We start from the raw sequence: 20015 nt of genomic DNA on the forward strand, positions 1-20015 counted from the left end.
CAACAAACAATATGGTAATAGTGATGTGTTAGGTTGGTAGTTCTGAGATTAGGTTATAGAAGACTAGAGAGTCTTGGGTGCGCTCTCTTAGACTGAAGCCAGCCGCTATACTGTGTGGCAGCCCTGTGGGGAAACCCATGTGGTAGAAAACTAGGCCTGCCAATAACAAGGTGAGTGCACTTGGACGTGGATCCTTCTATCCCTCAGTGGAGTCTCCAGGTGACATCTCAGTCCCCCAGATACAGCTTGACTACAACTGCATGAAAGAATGCTCTGCTAAGCTGTACATGAATTTTTGACTCACAGAAACTTTGATAATATTTGTTATTTTAAGCAGCTAAATTTGGGGGCAATTTGTTTCTCAGCAATGGATAACTAATATCTCATCAGACAAATTGTCAAGTTAACTGGATAAAAATGGGACGTTTCCTACTCAACCTGAAAAGACAGAATAAAATTTATCCTTCATACTGCTCAATTTTGTAAACCACTTTCTTAGATGGGGGAAGGGGGACCCCTTCTATCTTAGAAATAAGGTTACCAAACGCCAAACATTAAAAGAAGAAGAAAAACTGAAATGGAACACATAAATTAGCTCCACCTTGCAATAGGTAAAGGTTATGATATATTGATTTGGATAGAAACACCTAGGATCCTTAAAAATATAAATTGCACTTGTTAAAACAAGTAGAGTCATTGTTAAATTACTAATACATACATTCAGAACCTAAAAATAAAACCAAAAACTTAAATGACTGAGTGGATTAGGAATCATTTGTTATTTCATCCAATTAATAACATTTAATTGGGCACCCACCATGTAAGAAACTAAAGCCCAGTCACAGAGAAACAACGAATTGAGGACAAACCAAGAATCCACCAAATTTAAAACCACAGTTTGACAACTGAAGCAGCTGGCAATTTATCATGACGTTACCTGTGTTTGCATTCATATTACTAAAAAGTGTGCAAAGAAACGAAAACTGTACCTATGCACACAAAACCAAAACCAAACCAAACAAAACCCACTTTGCTTGAAAAACCACCCCTGGGTTAGAAGAGAGTAATCATTGCCGTTTCTCCGCTTTATTTCAGAATGAAGCCGGGTCACTACCTGAGGTCCCAAGCTGACCTTATACCCCAATGGCCTAGAAACACAAGGAACACACCTACTCCCGCCTCCTGACACCGACTGCTCATTTTAATAAGCCGTCACCGCTGTCACTCAAGATGCTTTGCACTGTCATTGGTCCCAAAGTCTTGCGGGTTGGCAAGTTTCTGCCAACTAGCTAGCACCGGTTCTCTTTATTTCCGAAAAGAAATGTCGGAGTGTACAGGGAAAAGAGGCGAGAGCGCTGAAAGAACTAGGCTGACGCCTGTACCTGAGCAACCTGCGATCCCCACCGCCGCCGCGACGAATCGGCCTCTTGGTGGGGGCTCTTAGCCAGAAAGAAAATGGCTCAGCCGGGAACTGGTGCCCAGGCCATGGAGAAGCCGGTTCAAACGTTACTTGTCCACGCCGGCGGAGGTGGCGGCGGCCAGAACCCCAGAAACAGCACTGGATTCCTCCAAACTGGGCGCGCCTCAAGCTGCAGCAGCTAGGGCTGCCCACTGTCCGCGTTTTGACGTTTCCTATTGTTGCCGGAAGTGACGTTCGGGGTCTGAGCCTTAAAGAAAAAGCATTTTTATGTCCGCCGTTTACGATTCGTTACAGAGTCCCTGTTTCCCACTTGGCATCCCGAGCCACTCCGAGCATCAACAGTAGGCCAAGTTCCACCCTGCAGCTTGGGATCGGAGTGGCCGTGGAGAAGGCCCTCCGCAGTGTCGGCGTCCTCGGGGGTCTGGACGGAAGTGGTGTGGAATCTGCAGCAAGGAATCGAGGAGCTCTGGGGAGCCTGCTGCTTTGAAGGTTTGCCGCGCTGCGTGGCGCGCTCCGACCCGCTGCTGCAGATACAAACGGTCGGCGCGAGAAGCGTCCCCGGGCGCAGGCGTGCGGCCGCCGGGGACCCGTTTCTGGAGGCTGGGCCCGGGCGGCTCTCTCCGGTTGCCTAGGCGGCCTCCTGCTCTCGCTTTCGGAGCCCGCTCCTTTGCTCCGCCGCTGCTGGGTGAGCCCCGGGCAGCTAGCGAGGCTGCCCCTTAGGCTGGGCTGGGGCCTCCTCTCTCCGATGCCCTTACCGGGTGGGAGCGAATGACCAGGTCTGTCTTTTCCTCCTTTGAGGTCAAGCGGAGGGAGGAGCGCCCCATTTGTGAGTTGGCTCTATACCCAACTGGCACGTCTCTTTGTAATAACGAAGTAGGCAGGGTCATCGCCTGAGGTTAGGTTGTGGGGCACAGGCGGGAGGTTATAGACTGATCCCTCCTGTTGGATCCTCTGAGCCAAGGAGCGACCCCCTCCTCGGAGATAATGACGAGAAGGCAGAGATGAAAGTAGTGGGTGTTTTCCTCGCTTGCATTTCCCTGGCGTTTCAATATTTTTCTGCTTCCCTAGAAGACTATTGATTTTTCCCTCGGTATGAAAAAAAAAAAAATCAATCTTGACATTTTGATTTCGAAATTAGGGCTATACTTGACTGTCACTCTAAAATTATCCAGGCCTTTTAACAGTTTTACATGTGAACGCAGCAGTCTTCCTGGGCTCAGTCCTTGTCCCTTACTTCCTTTGTTTTCCCTCCAATTTTCTCAATGTTTTCGTTCCCAGACCTTTCTCCTTATCTCTCAGAGCAGTATTTCCCTAATGTCTTTTGCGAAAAGTTTTATAAACTTAAGTTTTCCTCATCTCTACTCTATTTTTGATACACAGTTTTTGGATACTATCTGGCGTTATGAGCAATGTCACAAACTTAAGTCATCGGCCGTAATCGTTACAGTCAGCGCGGTCGCTTCATTCTGAACAAAAAACATTCTGAGCTCAACGGCATCCGTTGGGAGGCATCACTGAGGCACCTCCACCAGCCATGAGATCTCGCTGGGCTAAAAGCGGAGTTCAGTTGGGCCCGCCTGACTTGCAGGGAGAGCTCTCTGGAGGAAGCTAGAAAGCAATATTGAGACCATCTTAATGGTTGAATCTATGCTAACAAGCTATGAGTAATAGCGAATTTCTTCTTTTAATTTCCTTTGATAAGGGTTATACATTGTAAATATTAATCTTTTTTTAAAGTTATGTTATTTTTCATCTCTGAAAGAACTATGAGAAAATGTTCTTAAGTCATAGATTGACTTTTAATATTTTAATTTTGTATAGACTCAGTAAAGCCTTTCATGAAACTGTAGACAGTAACTAATTTTTCTATAATTTTCTATAATATTTTATCCCTTTATTTTTTCTATCCTGTCTCCTTCACCTACAGATCCAAGCTGTACTTGTTACCTTACCCTTCTTCAAAATATTTATTCTGCTGGTACTGAAGATGATGTGTTCCAGAAACATACTTTGTTGTCGGAAATTCCATTACCAGAGGTAGACATAATGAGACATTAATATATGTTCCAGAACTTCAGAGAAAGGAAAGACGGAAAGATACCATAAAGCGTTCAATAAAATGAAATTACATGTACTGGAAAGATGGAATATACGTCTGGAAGGATTAAAGGAAGTCTGTGGGAAGAAATACAATTTATATTAAAGTTATAGAATGTCTTAGGGGAAAAGGTGCCCCTAGAAGAATTATGATAGATGGGTCTTAAAACAAGCTCAGACCTACTATATTTGCTAATGACAATATCTAAGAATATATATTTTTTGCAGTTACAGCCAGATTAGTTCCCACTTCATCTTTCCCTGGGAAGTAAAGGCTGGTCATGGGAAGTCACCTCTCTTACTGCTTCCATAGGTTCCATCTATCCATACCCAGTCATACAAAATGATGTTAAATAAGGTTTGCCTTTTTAGCCAGTATTTTTTATAATGTGATTTGAGGATTACTTCCTTTTTTTCTAGTTATCTTCCATTTGACAATATCTGAAATTCCTGCTGCCTAAAAATGTAAATGTTTGGTTGAAAAATAGTAACTAAAACACACGCATGAGTGTATAAAAAATATATCCAATAACCTGTTCTTTACCATGTTAATAAAGGAAAGGAGACTTGGATCAGGAAGATATTGTGCTTCTAAAATGGAGAAAGGGCTCAGAATTGGGTGGCTAGGGGTTTAAACTAGAAACCTTACTAAACTTAGGATTTTGCACATTGTTAGCCTTATTCCTCTAGTTATGTACAGATAGAGAGAAGGTGTGTGAGGAGGTGATTTGTATCCTGGGCAACTGCTGGAATGTTGACTCGGGGCTAAAGATCATCTAGCTCTACTTCTCCTGATGTATGAATTGTTCTGTTTTGTTTTTAATGTCAATGACTTCACTTTAAAGGAGCTTCATTCCCAGAGGATTCATTACTCAAGGTATTGTTTTATATTATTTCCCTTCTATAAAGTGTCCATGGACAGTCACAAATAGATATTTTTAAATGTGGTGTGTTATTGAACTTTGCCTTACTGGCTGACTAGACTTATAGTTTAGATAAACTGTATCTCTTTCATCTCTTCCTAGAAAAGGTTCTTAATCATTTTTTAAAAATCTATTTATTTTATGGGAATAACCTTTTTTTGAGAATCTAACAAAAGCACTACCACATGTAATAAAAAGAATCATTTAAAAATATAATTCCATGGTATTATCATCTTTGGGATTTTAATAAAATGAACCATTTTATTTAAAATGTCAAATATTTTTCATGTCTTTTGGTGCACACACATATATAAACACATGTTATTGTCATACATACTTTTTGGAGTAGTATTTCTGTCTCATAGGCCCTATATATATCCACTTTAGTAGATATCGCCAATAAATTTTCCAAAGTAACTACTAATTTACCCTTTCACAGCATTCTGTGGGTTTCAGATTTTCTACAGCCTCACATTTTTTTATTTACTTTGAAATTTCCTAAAAATTGATCAGATTGACTATCATTTCACATGTTTACTCTTCTGTTAAGTTCCTGTTCCGGTCTCTTTCCCCTCTTTCTATTGAGTTGTCTTTCTTTTTCTTATTGCTTTGTAGGAATTTCTTTACAAACTCGTAGATATGAATCTTTTTGTTGGTTTTATATATATGACAGCATCATCTCCCACTCAATGGCTTATCTTTCTGCTCTCTTAAAGGTGTCTTTCGATGAACAGAAGTTACTAATTTTAATGTGTTTCATTTTGTCAGTTATAAGCAATCCTTCTGTACCTGAAGCTCATAAAGATTATTTTCTTCTGTGATCTCCAGAAAATCTGGTCATCTTTTATTTTACATTTAGATCTTCAACAAACCTGAAATTAATTTTGTGACGGATGTGAGGTACCCTTTACATCAGGGGTTCAAGTTTTATTTATTCCATCTGAATATTCAGTTGACAAAGTATCATTTATGGAAAAAGACCATCCTTTCTCCAGGTCTACTCAGCATCAAGTTTACCATAAATCTAGTGTCAATATATGCATGGTCTGTTTCTGGACTCTATTCTGTTCTATTTGTACATCTCACTCTTGATATCCAGTCAGTAAGTCCTCCAATTTTGATCTTGATAGTTATCCTTTATCTTTTGCACTTCTATATAAATTTTAGGCTCAACTTATCAATTTCCATCTAAGGAAAACTGCAGAGATGGTGGGGGGAGGGATGAGGGAATGCATTGAATCTATGGCTCAGCATATTGAATCTTCCGATCCTTGATCAAGGAGCATACCTCTTCTATTTAGGGCTACTTTAATATATCTCAATAGAGTTTTATGGTTTATTTTGTTTGTTTTGAGGTCTTTGTTCGTGTATTTTCTAGAGTTATTCACATGTTTATGATTATTGAGGCTATACTGAATTATTTATACATACATAATTTTAAAACATTTTTTAATTATTTGGGGAATACAGGGAAATACAGTTGGCCTTCTATCCAGCAACCTTGCTAAATTTACTTATTTCTTTTGATTTTTCTCATATACAGTTATCTGTGAATAATGACATTTTTATTTCATCCTTTTTAGTCTTTATTCCTTTTGTTTCTTTTTATTGCCCTTTTGTACTATCTACCACCTCTAGTACAATGTTGAATAGAAATGAGGAGACTAGATAAGCCTGCCTCATTCCCAATCTCAGGAAGAAAGTTTTCAATATGTCACTATTGTGATGTATGATGTTAGCAAGAGAGTTCTGTAGATAACCTTTATCAAATGGCAGCCAGTTCCCTTCTATTTCTAATGCTGTAAGAATTACATAATGAGTGGGTGTTGAATTTTATCAAATGCTTATTCTGCATTTATTGAAATGGTTATAAGATTTTTCCTTTGTTAATGTATTGAATTATACTAATTGATTTTTTTTGTTTTGTTTTATTCCTTGGGTAATAATTTGATGCTATTTTATTAATTTTGTTCAAATTGTGTTAGCTTTGACTGTTAGAAGCTGTTCCATTTAATTCCTTGTCCTTTTGACATACTACCATCAGTGTCCGATTGGTTTGTTTGTTTTGTGCATACTTTCTTACTTTCTGGAACTACAAAATGCTTCAGGTTCATTTTGCGTATTTCCTGCCCCTGTTCTACAATTGGGTGTTTCTCTAGGGAGCCCTGGTTCCTTTTATTGGAGAATAGCATTACACACCAAGATCTGGGTGCCATCTGTGCTCTTTGCTACTGAGGTGTCGTTGCTTTTAGTCACTTTCAGCTGGCAGAGAAAGGAAATATATGTGTGTATACTAAGCTGTCTATATCCACATATTTATGAATATTTCAGTATGAAACTTTCTGTATCTATATTAAGCTAAAATGGATTCATACTGATGTCTCTGAGTAATCCATTAGGGATGGCTTATTCTAGTCGTCTCCTCTTGCTTATCTGTAAATTCTCACTCCAGCATTGAGAAATGTGGCTCCTACTATTCAGCCATCCACTAACTTAACTGTTCAGTTCCAGTGTATATGTATAAAAGTATTGGAACTAATTCATATATACATGGAAAACAACTTTATAAACTAGAGGACAGCTAAACCCAGGGAAGCAGAGAGGTAGTTGCCTAGCTGAGCAAGTTGTATGTCAGAAAGAGGGAAAGGAAGAATCTAGGATTTGGCAGATCCTTGTATGAACTTTCAAATAATCATTCTTATTTCAACACCCCTTGGCCTTACCCCTTGCGGAACTGTAAGAGGCCCCTCACTTCTGAACCTATCTTACTTTTGTTGGTTCTCTCCTAAATAGACAGATGGGATTGGCCTGTCTGCTCTGCTAGGTTAGTTATCACTCATCCATCTGCTTTCCATCTTTCAAAATTTTGTTGATACTTCTTCATGTGGAATCCCTCTAGTTCTCTTTGCCCTGACGAGTATATATGGTTTTTAATCATTTATTTTTTAACTAAAGCACCTTATTGGCAACTGTGTGAGGTTAGAGTCCTGGGAATGACTAAATCTATGCTAAATTTCTGTCTTCATTTTTTTACTGATTTTTTTTTTAACGTAGCCTTTATAAGTATCCACAATAGTCATTGATAGAGACTATTTCAGGTTGATGTGTCTTCACAATGGTACTTTGTTGTTCAAAATAAAGTATCTGGGAGAGTATCATATGAGACACATTGCAAGAACATGAACATAAGGCAAACTTCTTTTATAAGGAAAAAATATTTGGGAAAAAAGTGTACCTTATATTCACTAATATATGGTATATACTAGGTAGTACTGGACCAGTAGGCAAGATAAGTTAGGCAAAAAATAGCTGAGATAAGATAAATATGGTAAGTGCCTGTAAGATGTAAACAAAATAGAATAGAGAAGCTTCAAAAACACACAGATTTAACTAGTATTTTATGGATTTTTACTTTTAGATGAAATATTAGATTATTTCAAAAGCTGGAGCTAAATGTAATGTTAAATAATGGCAACAGGCGACTTAAAGAGAAGCTTACGGAACCTAGAACAAGTGCTTCGCTCACTAAATTATCCTCAAGAGGTGGATTGTGTAGGGTAAGCTGGAATATAAAACTTATTTGTAATCTTTTTGGTAATGATTTGATATAGTATTTGACATGGGAGTATCTAAAGAAAGACACTGATTTTATCTGGGCGCTTTTAACATTTTCCTTGAAGTGATTAAAATCTTTTAGAAAACAGAGTTTTTGTAGGAGTTTTTTCCTAAGTATGAATTTTAAGGAGTCCAACTAGAGATTTAAAACACCTTTTAGAAGTAGCAATAAAATAGACATCACTATAAGGTATGGTCATTGTACAACTATTAAACTCGTAGAAATATAATGAGTTCATTAATTATATGACTTACCATCCTCTCACATCCAGTTGGATAGTATCTCTTTATGATTTAGAAGATTCTACTTAATAGATTTCTTATGACAACTTATACCTTGCCTGAAGATTAAGCAGCTAACTCATATAACAGACCCCACTTTGAACGTTTTGCTTTAGTTTCCACTTTCCAAGTGTGACGTACTTGCTTTTGTAGAATGTAGCAGCATACATTTCTTCTATATTTATGCCAATCTAATATGGTATTCCTGTCATCTTCTATCCCTTAATACTTCTATTTCTTCTTACCTAGGGTATTCATTGATTAAATATTTCCTCCTCTAGGAAATAAGCTGACATCTAGTACTTAGTTTTGTTCACAGTAGCATCCCCCTATCTAGAATGATGCCCGGCACATATTAGAAGCTACTTAGACATTTATTCATTGACTATCAAAGGAGAGGTCCAGATTAGGTACGTGGTCAAGTAGTAGAGTGAGTCTTTGTTAAACCAGCTGTCAAGTAGAATCCTGGAATAATGGGCTTTACATATAAAAATGGATGTTCTGATTATATACTAGGGAGAGTTAACATCAAGAGACCACTATGAATGAAAGGATAGTGAGGAGAGCAAGATAAAAGTTGAGCTCTAGTGACTGTTATTACAGACATATGAGAAGCAGAAGGTATTCTATAGTATGCTTCCACAGTCAGGTTGGTTCCTCAAAAGAGGGAAATCTCTACTGTCTAGTCTTGCTGGGACTTAACCAGTTTGCATACCCAAGTTTTCTCTTTACCTTAACCATCGACATTGTAAAATATATATATATATATATTTTAATTGATTTCAGAGAGGAAGTGAGAGGGAGAGAGAGATAGAAACATCAGTGATGAGAGAGAATCATCCATTAGCTGCCTCCTGCACGCCCCCTACTGGGGATCAAGTGCACAATCCTGGGCATGTCCCCTGACTGGGAATTGAACCATGACCTCCTGGTTCAGGGTTCAATACTCAACCCCTGCGCCACATTGGCTGGGCTTAACCATCAACATTTAAAAATACATTTTGTATAGGGATAATTCTAAAAGATGCTGATTATTTTCCTTTCTTTTGAGTACACTGTTTAAACATTTGATTTTCTTATTGACCCAAGAGTGGCATTAAAAACACTTTTTAGATTGTTTCATAATATAGTAATATTTGCAGGGTCTGTTGAGACAAGTAATGCTACTTGCTGCTGCTCCTTCAGATTGCCACCCTCACATACACACACAGCCCCATACACACATATTTTTATTCTTTCTACTTTTTTCCATTTAAACATTTTTTCGTGCAACTTGCTGTTTTTTGTTTTCATGTGCCAGTTCATAATACCTGTTTTTCTCACTGTTTCTAATCAAAGTCCATAGAAATTAGATAACCAGGATTTTTGAGATTGTTTTATATAAGAGATGTTAAATGCAGACCTGGCTGTCTTCCGTTCATAATGTGCATAAAATAAGACAGTTTTTGTTGTTCAAAAGTATATTTTTTGTTTCCCTTTTTTAAACTGTCTTACAGGTAGACAAGGTTGTCAGGACAGTTTTCTCGCTGGGTAAAATATTATTGTACCCATGAACATGAAAAAGAAACCATTTATATTTGTTCTGAAAAACAAATTGTAATGCTATCATCACATACTTCTTCTCTGCCTTATTAAAAAAAAAATTGGGGTGAGAATAGGGAGATTTATATACATCTTGAATTTTGTGGAAAACAAACGTTTTATGTAAGGGCATTATTACTTCAATTGAACAAATATAACTAGATAATTGAAGCAATCTCTCCTGTGCTTTGTTGTGGGAGAATCTGTGAAGCTACTTCACATAGAGAAAATGAGATTCATATGTACAGACAATTAGCAAACAGTACAAGACAGAGCATGAGGCATCAGATACTGAATAGCCAGGGAGTCATCTTGGGAGAGAAATATGGCACAGAACGTTGAGAATGGCCTCATGGAAAGCTTAATATCTGACACATGAGCTATGAGGAATGAATAGCAGGCAGAGAACAGTGGGATGCCTTTCTAGACTGGAGGAATTAGCATATCTAATAAGGTACAGATTTCAAAGGGGCCTGATACAGGCAAAAGATAATGGTCAGCCTAGTTACAATACCTCAGCCCTGTTTTCCTCATCTATAACTTAGAATTCATAAGGTTTCACCTTTGCAGCTTGTGGTAAAAAGCATAGGTAAGGTAAAAAGTGTTTGCAAGAGCATAAAATGTACTTGAGCACTGTAAGATGGTACATTTGTTTATTAGGAGAAAATGTACTAGATTTTTTATTGGTATTAAAGAGCTATTGTGTTTGAGCAAATGAATAATAGAATTTTATAGTACTTGGGCTAGATTGATTTAGTGTAGGGGATAGAATCTAAAGGGTCTTGTGCATCACTTAATTATTATGGCTATAGTGTTGTTATAAATTATTGACAATGATTCTTCTATTTCCCTGATTACCCAACTTTGTGGAATTATGCTCATTAAAAATCTTTTTCTTTTTCCCCCAACAGTTTGGTTAAGGGAGAAACAGCAGCCTCTTTGCCCATCATCAGCTATTCCCTTACTTCATATTCACCTTATGTAGCAGAACTTCTGATGGAATCCAATGTAGAGCTCATAGCAAAGAATGACTTGCGCTTTATAGATACTGTGTATAAGGTATGTTTGAGTTTATGAAATAATTGTTTTAGAAGTCATTGATGGTTTTTTAAAATTAATGTTTTTTTAATAATGTCTTAAATATATGCAGCATGTATAGCTGCCAGTATTTTCATATGCATTACCTCAATTAAATGCAGTCCCTATTGCAATCAAGATGTAATTGAAGTTTGCGTTATGTTTTGTACTCTATTAAATATGACAACTGGTAAACATTTGTCATTGGTTATCATTTGTCCTCTTTTATGGCAGAAGTTAGAGAGAAATGTGGTTTTATTGAGTAAAGTTTGTACTTCATGGAATTTTGAGTTAATTTAGTTGTTTGTAAGATGGAACTACAGCTTTGACTGAGGTTTTATGTTCCTTTGTGGCCTGGGACCATGTCTTATATCTGCCCTAGTATTTAAAATACACTTGTATTATGTACACTGCACTTAATCTCATATTGGATTTTTTAAAAACCCTACTTATCATTAATTTTTGCTCAAGTACTCTAGTTTTCTTAAACTTTTAAAAAAATGGTAAAACCCATTTATCAAATCAAGTATTTTTCTTTTCTTTTTTAAGTAGTAAGTTGCATTTGATGAAATATGTAGAGTTTCTGTGTATAGATTCTCTGTTTAATCTTTCCTTTCTTTATCTTTCACCTGGAAGACTTCTGTGGAAGCCTAAGAGGCACTTCTGAGAAATGCTAGGGTTCAAGAGTAGATTTTGAAAATTACTGGTCTAGTCTATTACTCTCATTTTACAAATGAGAAATTGAAACTCAGAGACTTACTGACTTGTCTAAAAAATTATGTAGGGGAAAAATTATAAGCATATAGAACTATGTTTTTCTGACATCTGGTGTGGTATTTTTTATTCTATAGTGAGCTGAGGTGTATTTCTAGTACCTGTTAGGATATTTGAACTTTCTGATCATTGGCTATATTTTTCCATCTCTTTGGACAGCCATCTATTTTTGGTATATCCTTAGCTACCTATTTTCTACCTAGATACCTCTCCTACCTGGTCATGACTCGAACCACCCCTCTAAATCTCTTTAGTACCTTTTAGTGAAAGGTGCTAAATTTGTTATTTTGGATTTTTGAAAGAGAGTGTTCCCACCCTCGCCAGTTTTGCTCAGTGGTTAGAGCATTGGCCTGTGGACTGAAGGGCCCCAGGTTCAATTCTAGCCAAGGGGGCACGTACCTCGGTTGCAGGCTCAATCCCTTGCCCTGGCCACATGCAGGAAGCAGCCAATTGATGTGTCTCTCTCACATCAATGTTTCTCTCTCTCTTTCTCTTCCACTTTCTCTGGAAGAGCAATGGAAAAAATATCCTCGGGTAAGGATGAAAGGAAGGAAGGGAGGGAGGGAGGGAGGGAGGGAGGGAGGGAGGGAGGGAAGGAAGGAAGGAAGGAAGGAAGGAAGGAAGGAAGGAAGGAAGGAAGGAAGGAAGGAAGGAAGGAAGGAAGGGAAAGAAAGAGATTGTTCCGATTTTTTTTGTTGACCTATTCCCTCTTTATAGCTTCTTCGTGATCAATTTAATTATAAACCAATCTTGACAAAAAAGCAGTTTCTCCAATGTGGATTTGCAGAATGGAAAATCCAAATTATCTGTGATATTTTGAATTGTGTGATGAGAAAGCACAAGGAGTTGAGTTGCCTTGAGAAGGTAATTTTCTTAATAGATTTTAACTTATGCTAAGTGGCCAGTATTTTAATGTATAAAATCAATACCCAAGACAACTAATTAATACATAGTATAATTACTGCATTATTCACAGATTTGTGTAACCTTATAATACCTGGTGTTTGCTTTACATACTAGTTACTTGTATTTACACATTTGTAACTTGGAGCTAGTAGTCCTAAACTAACTGTTTAAACAGTGCATTTTTGTCACTTCTTAGTTTTCAAAAGTCATGTAGTTTCATAGACTCATTATTTGATGGTTATAGTCCATGTATAAAAATTAAAAAGAGAATAGAATTTAAATATACATCATGCTTTCACAAAGTTTTTTATGTCTTCGTACTTTTTTTTTTAGCCTCTATCACAACAAAGAAAGAAAGTCAGTTCTGTTAAGTCAGAAGCTTCTTCAAGCAGTGAGAAGACATGTACAGAGCCTGGTGGCATTGACATCACTAGCAGGTTTATGACTTCAGGAAAGGTTGGAAAATGCAGAGCTCGTATCATAGTATTAAGAGTTACCTAATTAATCCAAAGTACAAGGTTCATTTTTTTAACCAGCAGCTGGTGAAACAGTCTAGTTAGAGATACCGTAAGGACTTGTTACCAGTGCATGCCGTATGTGATGTGGGGAGTCTTCCAGAAGTTATGAGGAGAGGATAACTACATCTCCTTACATTTCTACATCTCCTTACATTTCTAATTACCATTTCCGCTTGTTTCCCAGGTACAGTAGCAATGATTTAGGAAGGTTGTATCCTGTGCTCATGAGCAGTTACTCCTCATTGTGTATCTAGTCTTCCTGCAACACGGGAACATAGAAAGAGCGTACCGTTAGTTACAGGTCATGGTCACTCATTTACCTGGGTTCTTATTTCTCTATCAGAAAGGTGAAGTATCCAGTGATTGCTAGGTCCCAAGCCTATAATCTGGTTTGGAGTTAGTGTTTTAAATATCTTCTCTTCGCTGATGGGTTATCTTCCCTGCCCTTACCTGCTTTCAGCACCTGTGGCCGAATGAGTCCTGTATAAATGCATTGTTTGGCCTACTCTTTACTCTCAGGGCTTTTCCTTTGTCATTATTAAGTTTGAATTGTTAGAGGAAGGGCTGATATTTTCTGGTTTGTTTAATTTTTAAAAATTGTAATGAGTCCTATGCACAGAGCCAGTTCTTGATTATTTATGATGAAATTGTTTTTAAAATAACTTTTTATTATGAAAAACAAAACAAAAAAACACCTTTTTATTATGGAACATTTCAAATATTTACAAAAGTCCTCGCTCCCAGTTTCAGCAGCTCATCAACTCCTTGCTAATCTTGTTGCATCTTTGTTAACTTTCCCAACATCTTTCCCCCAAACCTGAAACAATTTGAAACAAATCTCAGGAATCATTGAAGAGATATCTCAATTTTTTTCTAATATGTAAGAATGATTTGCCTGGCCGGGTGTGGCTCAACAGTTGAGCGTTTACCTAGGATCCAGGCAATCAGGGTTTGATTCCCGGTCAGGGCACATGCCCGGGTTGCGGGCTTGATCCCCACTTGGGGGTGTGCAGGAGGCGGCTGATCAGTGACTCTCTCATCATTGATGTTTCTATCTCTCTATCTCCTTCTCCTTTCCTCTCTCTGAAATCAGTAAAGATATATTTTTTTTAAAAAAAGAATAATTTAAAAGATCATAACCACAATTTCGTCATTGCACATAAAATACTAATATTAATAGCTTAATATTTGATAAATATATGTGGTACTTTAAGCTTTTGTAAACCTTAAAGATAAGATGTTCCTTTGCAAAGTGACTGTGTGTATGTTTAAGATAATTGTGTGAGGAAAACACTGGAACAGCTCCGACATATTTTTCTCTGTGCAGAAGAAAGCTCTGGTGATCCGTCACCTCTACAGTGAAGATGATGTTAACATTCCTGACGATATGTTAAGTACAGTAACAGATGTGAATCAAGTATTTGCTGTGTGTGACTTAAAAGAGACTAAAATAAAGATTCCTGAAGAAAAGGTCCCTGAAATCAAGTGTGAGCAACAAGTAAGAATCTGAGACTTCTCTAACACATGCCAATATTTCTTACTTCGATGTACACGATTACTTCATCATCTAAACTTTGGAACATCTCTAGCCTGTTGAATTATTAATCACAACATGTTATCTTTGTTACTATTACTTAAGAATCAGTAAGTCTTACTAACTATAACTTGACAGATATTTACTGCTTATGTTTACGGTACCAGGCTAGTTGTTATGGGTAATGCAGAGATGATTAAGAGATGGTCCTTATCTTCAAGGAATTTAGTTTAATGAGATATAGAGATATACTGCTTTGTACAGTGAAAGTTCTCTATCACCTAGTCCCTATATTGATGAATGGAAAAAACTGGTACACTGTTTTTGTGCACATTCATTGATGAATGAAAAAACTGCCTTTTCATTTTCCTTTTTGGGCCCTTGGTGTCCTTTTCTTTTCTCTCTTAGAGTACCTTTTCTTTCTTCTTAAAAAAAAATAAAATCTTTAATGTTGAAAGTATTACAAATATCTCCCCTTTTTCCCCCATTGACCCCCTCCACCCCCCAGGCCTTCACCGCACTATTGTCTGTGTCCATGGGTTATGCATATATACATATAAGTTCTTTGGTTAACTAGAGTACATTTTCTATTACTGTATTGCCACAGACCCTGTTATAGTGTCTAATCTTTACTACTTTTCCTAAAACTCCCTTTTCTATCTTTCTTCCATGACTTGTGACGTCCATACATCTCAGTATAGTGGTGTTTATAAAAACTACCAGATGGCCATTAGGCTTATTTCTTATTTATAGCAAACTGCACAGTTTCGATGCACTGTCATCTCTTGGTCATTTCCTCTTTGCTTTGTGCTAGGTGTTGTTACAAGAAGCTTGTTAGTGACAGTTTTATTGTACTACCCAGTGTTGTTCTAAAGAACCTTATGAAAATTAACTTATTTAATCCTCACAAGAACCATATGAAGTAGGAACTGTTGTGTTTTTTAATAAGGAAATTGAAGCCGCAAGGGCATACATTTTAGAGGAGCTAATGTAAGTGTCCAAGCAGTCTGCCTCCAAAAGTAGCAGTCTCAACTGTCATGCTGTATTGCCTATTGTAACTATTGAAATAACACAATGGAAATTTGTTGACTTTTGAAGGAATTTCAGTTTGTGTAATATTATTTTTAATCTTTCCAATCATTTTAGGATATAAAAGTTAATCCTGAGATGACTGCACTATGGACTATGCTTACTGAATGCCAAGAGAAGCTTAAGAAACTGACTCAGATAGAAAGTAGATTAGACTCTTTGGAAGAAAAAATGAAAGGAAAAGTGATGGTAGATGAAAAAACCTGGACCAATCTTCTAAGTCGTGTCACTCTTCTTGAAACAGAATTGCTTTTGTCCAAAAAGGTATTTTCTTTCTGTAGCATTTATAAGATTTCTCAGATACAATGAGGTTTTTGTTACTGTGTGTACTCCTTTGGAAATGCTAAATAAGAGAATATTTAGGTAATAGGAAAATGCTTGGTGGGAATGAAGTCTCATTTAGACACGGCCTGTTTTATTGCTGTTGTGGTGGTGATTATTTTTCTCTTCACCAAATAAGATAATCTGACAAACCTATAAATTGAGCTTTTAGAGCTACTAGTACTTGAAGTATTTAAAATGAGGTAAAATAATGTTTGCTTTTGCTTAAGAAAAACTTGAAATTATTTTATATCCTGTAATAGTACAAGTGGCCTGTTTTGCAGGGTGAAGAAGAAGTTGGCAGGACAGGAACAAATAAAATTAGAACTTCCTTTCCTCACTCATTTACTTTAATCAAATTGTAAATTTTATAGACAGTTACCAAATCTGCCATTGCCTTATCAAATCTGAGACATTGTTTCTTGATATTTAGGATTCTAATTTGTGGTCCTACTCTATCTTTCCTTCCTAAAAAGTAAAGTTAGTAAATTCAAGAAGGTTAGTGAGTCCAACATTTAAAAGATTTCTTATAGATAGGAATATTTATCTATTGCTTTATAAATAAAATATTTAAATATATTTAAACATTTATCATGTCATCTTTATATTTTATGCTTAACAGTAATAATAAAATAAGAACATTTTTCATTTCATTTCAAATACTAAACTATATTATTCCAGAATGATGAATATACAGACTATTATGCAAAAAGTGAAGACTATACCTCTGGTATTGGCATGGATGGTCTGAAACTTGGTAAGTTCTTATGGTATTAGTATTGGTGGTATAGTTAGGAGTTTACAAAAATAATTTTCATAGGTATTTGGTAATTTTAATATTCCCAAGCTTTATATTTTATTTTACTTTTAAAAAATATATCTTTATTGATTTCAGAGAGAGGGAAGGAGAAGGAGAGAGAGATAGAAACATCAATGATGAGAGAGTCATTGATTGAGCCTGCAACCCGGGCATGTGCCCTGACCGGGAATCGAACCCCGATCGCCTGGATCGTAGGTCGATGCTCAACCGCTGAGCCACGCCCTGCCAGGCCAAGCTTTATATTTTAGAAACTACAAAGCTCCTAGGAACAAAGGAAATAGTAAACTTACAGACTACTGAAGCCAAGGATTGCTAAAACTAGCTTACATATCTTACATGACATAGTGGTTGAATAAATTCTAGTGTACAAAATTGCATACTTTTAGAGATGTTTTACCCTTTTAATTGCTAAGTGCTGTAGAATAATATAAATGGATCACCAAGTTTCTAACTTAAACTTCAGTAGCAGCTTTGCATATGTAAATAATATATGTAAAAGACAATTCATTTGTCAGTAAGTAACCTGTAAACAGCCTACAGCTGGAAGAGTGGGATGTAGCTCGTCTTCAAGCTGTGACACGTGATCTTCACCCCTGAGCTCAAATAATTGGATCAAGAGTAGACACCTAATCCAAGGAATACCAATGCAAAAGGTGTTGAGCCGAAACGTTTTGTGTCCCTTGGAAATTTGGAATTAGAACACCAGGGATAATACATCAGATGATGTCGAGGCTGGGCTGGGCATGCTGATGAGTGAGCAGGGGACTGGAGCAAATAGGCAAGAGAAGTAGACAAACACACTGGCTGTATGAGAGGTGAAAGTAAAAGTCTTTTTAGTTGTTTCAGTCCTCATGTGGTAATACTTTGTTCCCTAATTGATGCTGCCTGTGTAGGCTTACAATAAAACTGTTTAAAGGGGTGTCTATTTTTTTTTTCTGTCCTTGTTTTAGCAGCCAAATGGTCCTCAAGCCTGTTGATTGATTTGACAGGAGCATGTCTTATCTATGATGATCTGTAATTGATTCAATTGTAGGGAGGATATGCCATGATTTAGTAGCTTATATTTAAAAATAAATTAACTTGCCTATTTATTCAATTGATTGCTATCATGATAAAGATAATATTGCCTTTGTAATTATTATTGACCACTTTTAACATCTAGGTGTTTATATTAGAAGAATATTAAAAACTCATCTGTATATCAGTAACCACTTTATATTAAAATGTTAATTTTTCTTTCATATATACATAAAATTTTTAGATATTTGATTCCACTGTGAAAGGAAAAGATAACCTAAAAATAGATTTCTCCACAGACAGAAAAGGCAAAGAGAGGAAAGTAAGCATTCCTCTGTCTTCCGTTTATGATACAGTATCAATAGATTCAACTCCCAGAACCTCAACTGTTAATTACTGTGGCTTGAAAGATATTTCAGAGGTAAGAAAAACTGGCAACTGCTTAGACTATTTCCTTTCTAAAGTCAGGAGAACAAGCAAGCATTAGATTTAGTTGTAGATGTCATTGGCAAGAAAAATAGTGCAACTGTGTAAATCTTAATCTCTCATAAAAATTCTTTGTGATAAGTAAACAGCACTTAATGCAGTGTTTTAGACTGTGTTTTATATGTTCATGGTCCATTTTTGATGATGGTGTACTTTGAGAAATTGCCTAAATTTGTTGCTTTTTAAATTAAAGGAAACAACAATCCAGAAAATGGAAAGGATGAAAAAAATGTAAGTAACAGAAAGGGGCAACAGAAATTCATTCCTCTATAGGGAATTGTGTTGGATTACAGTACATGTCGAATGTGCATGTGTGTTTCAAACCTTAAAGGCCTCTCGATCAGGTGTGGAATTTCCTTCAGGACTCAAGTGGATAATAAATCCACCTACAGTTATGTGTTTGTGAGATGAGTCACTGTTTTGGTTTCCAACAAGTGATGTAAAACATTGTTAATGGAATTAATTGCAGATTAAAGAGTGCAAAGATATTTTTGGTTGATAGTTAATCAAGAGGATTATCTATTTTTGATAACTGATTTATCAAAATAATAAATAATATATATAGATGGGTAGTGTGGAGACATTTTAAGCATTGTTCAAGTATTGCTAGTGTTTTTCAGGAAGTTATTGGTAAGGTATTACTGCAAATGATACTTTATCTAAAGAACAGTTAAAAGGAAATATGAAATTGTATTTGTTAGGCAGCCTACTATTTAAAAAACTGTAATATTTCTTGAAATTTGAGAAGTACTGTGAAATAACTTATGCTCCCAGAAATAAAGACTACTAATTTACTCTACTTGTTATTCCTCCCTTCTGGCCATAGTGTACTTAATTTATTAACAGTAACTATATTTTAAATAAGAGAAATTTATTTTAGGCTCAAAAACATATTTTAGCAACTTAAAACCTATGCTTCACTATATGTATTTACTTGATGTATTATTTATTGCTTTTCAGGTTTGAAGAGACTGCAGAGTTACTAAAAGGTTCAAATCACTCACTATAGAATTTTCCTACCTGAACTTTCCCAGGACTTTGGCTACTGTACATGTTGTAAATTTTAAGAATTCTCTATAAATTTTAATATGCTGCAACATTTTTCAGAATTTTAATTCCATTTGGTATATGAGCTTTTTCATTCAATATTGAATAAATACTTAAATATTTTTGTGCTGTGATTATATGCTTTTAGTCTGTTTTACTTTTCCTAGGAAAACGTAGGTGCCAGTGCATTTCTTTTACAGAGTGAAGTCATTACAGCACTGTATTTTTGTGTTGACATTTGTTGGCAGTGTGCTAAGTAATATGTTTTTGAAAGTACAGGCTTCAGGACCATAGTTTACATCCTGTTGGAAACACTCCAACTGGGACTTGCACATTGGACCCAGGAGGCTGTCGTATGTAGCATTTTGCCATCTGTACTGATGACTATGTCGTAACGAAAAGTTGAAAATGCTCATTGAAAATTAAATAAAACAAAAATACAATGATTTCATGCTTAGTGAAAAAGCAGCAACACATTTTCAGTTAACACTTGGGGAAGTAAGGGCAT

The 20015-nt window shown here is 36.4% G+C and overlaps 2 protein-coding genes across 5 annotated transcripts in view; one reads left to right on the top strand and one right to left on the bottom strand.

Annotated features, from left to right (window-relative positions):
* FBXO8 (F-box protein 8) overlaps positions 1-1652 on the bottom strand; it is a 39181-nt gene extending 37529 nt beyond the window's left edge. Inside the window, exon 1 of the mRNA XM_081133896.1 lies at positions 1383-1652. The gene's annotated coding sequence lies outside the window, so the exon portion shown is untranslated. The remainder of the gene's footprint in view (positions 1-1382) is intronic.
* A 213-nt stretch (positions 1653-1865) lies between these two features.
* Positions 1866-19629, top strand: CEP44 (centrosomal protein 44). Of its 4 annotated transcripts, none has more exons than XM_081133893.1 (13): positions 1866-2105; positions 3348-3457; positions 4363-4394; positions 7859-7997; positions 10830-10977; positions 12487-12633; positions 13009-13131; positions 14521-14691; positions 15874-16080; positions 16819-16894; positions 18274-18395; positions 18654-18691; positions 19421-19629. In XM_081133893.1, the coding sequence occupies exons 4-13, from the start codon at positions 7909-7911 to the stop codon at positions 19467-19469; spliced, it is 1170 nt and encodes a 389-aa protein (XP_080990019.1). In that variant the 5' UTR covers positions 1866-2105; positions 3348-3457; positions 4363-4394; positions 7859-7908; the 3' UTR covers positions 19470-19629. The 4 variants fall into 4 exon arrangements, with proteins under 4 accessions (XP_080990019.1, XP_080990020.1, XP_080990021.1 ...); XM_081133892.1 differs by lacking the exon at positions 1866-2105 and adding an exon at positions 7707-7768 and having other exon boundaries at positions 3401-3457; XM_081133894.1 differs by lacking the exon at positions 4363-4394 and having other exon boundaries at positions 1882-2105.
* The last annotated feature ends 386 nt before the right edge of the window (positions 19630-20015 follow it).

Source organism: Miniopterus schreibersii, assembly GCF_964146895.1.
Source record: "Miniopterus schreibersii genome assembly, chromosome: 4".
Lineage (NCBI taxonomy): Eukaryota > Metazoa > Chordata > Mammalia > Chiroptera > Miniopteridae > Miniopterus > Miniopterus schreibersii.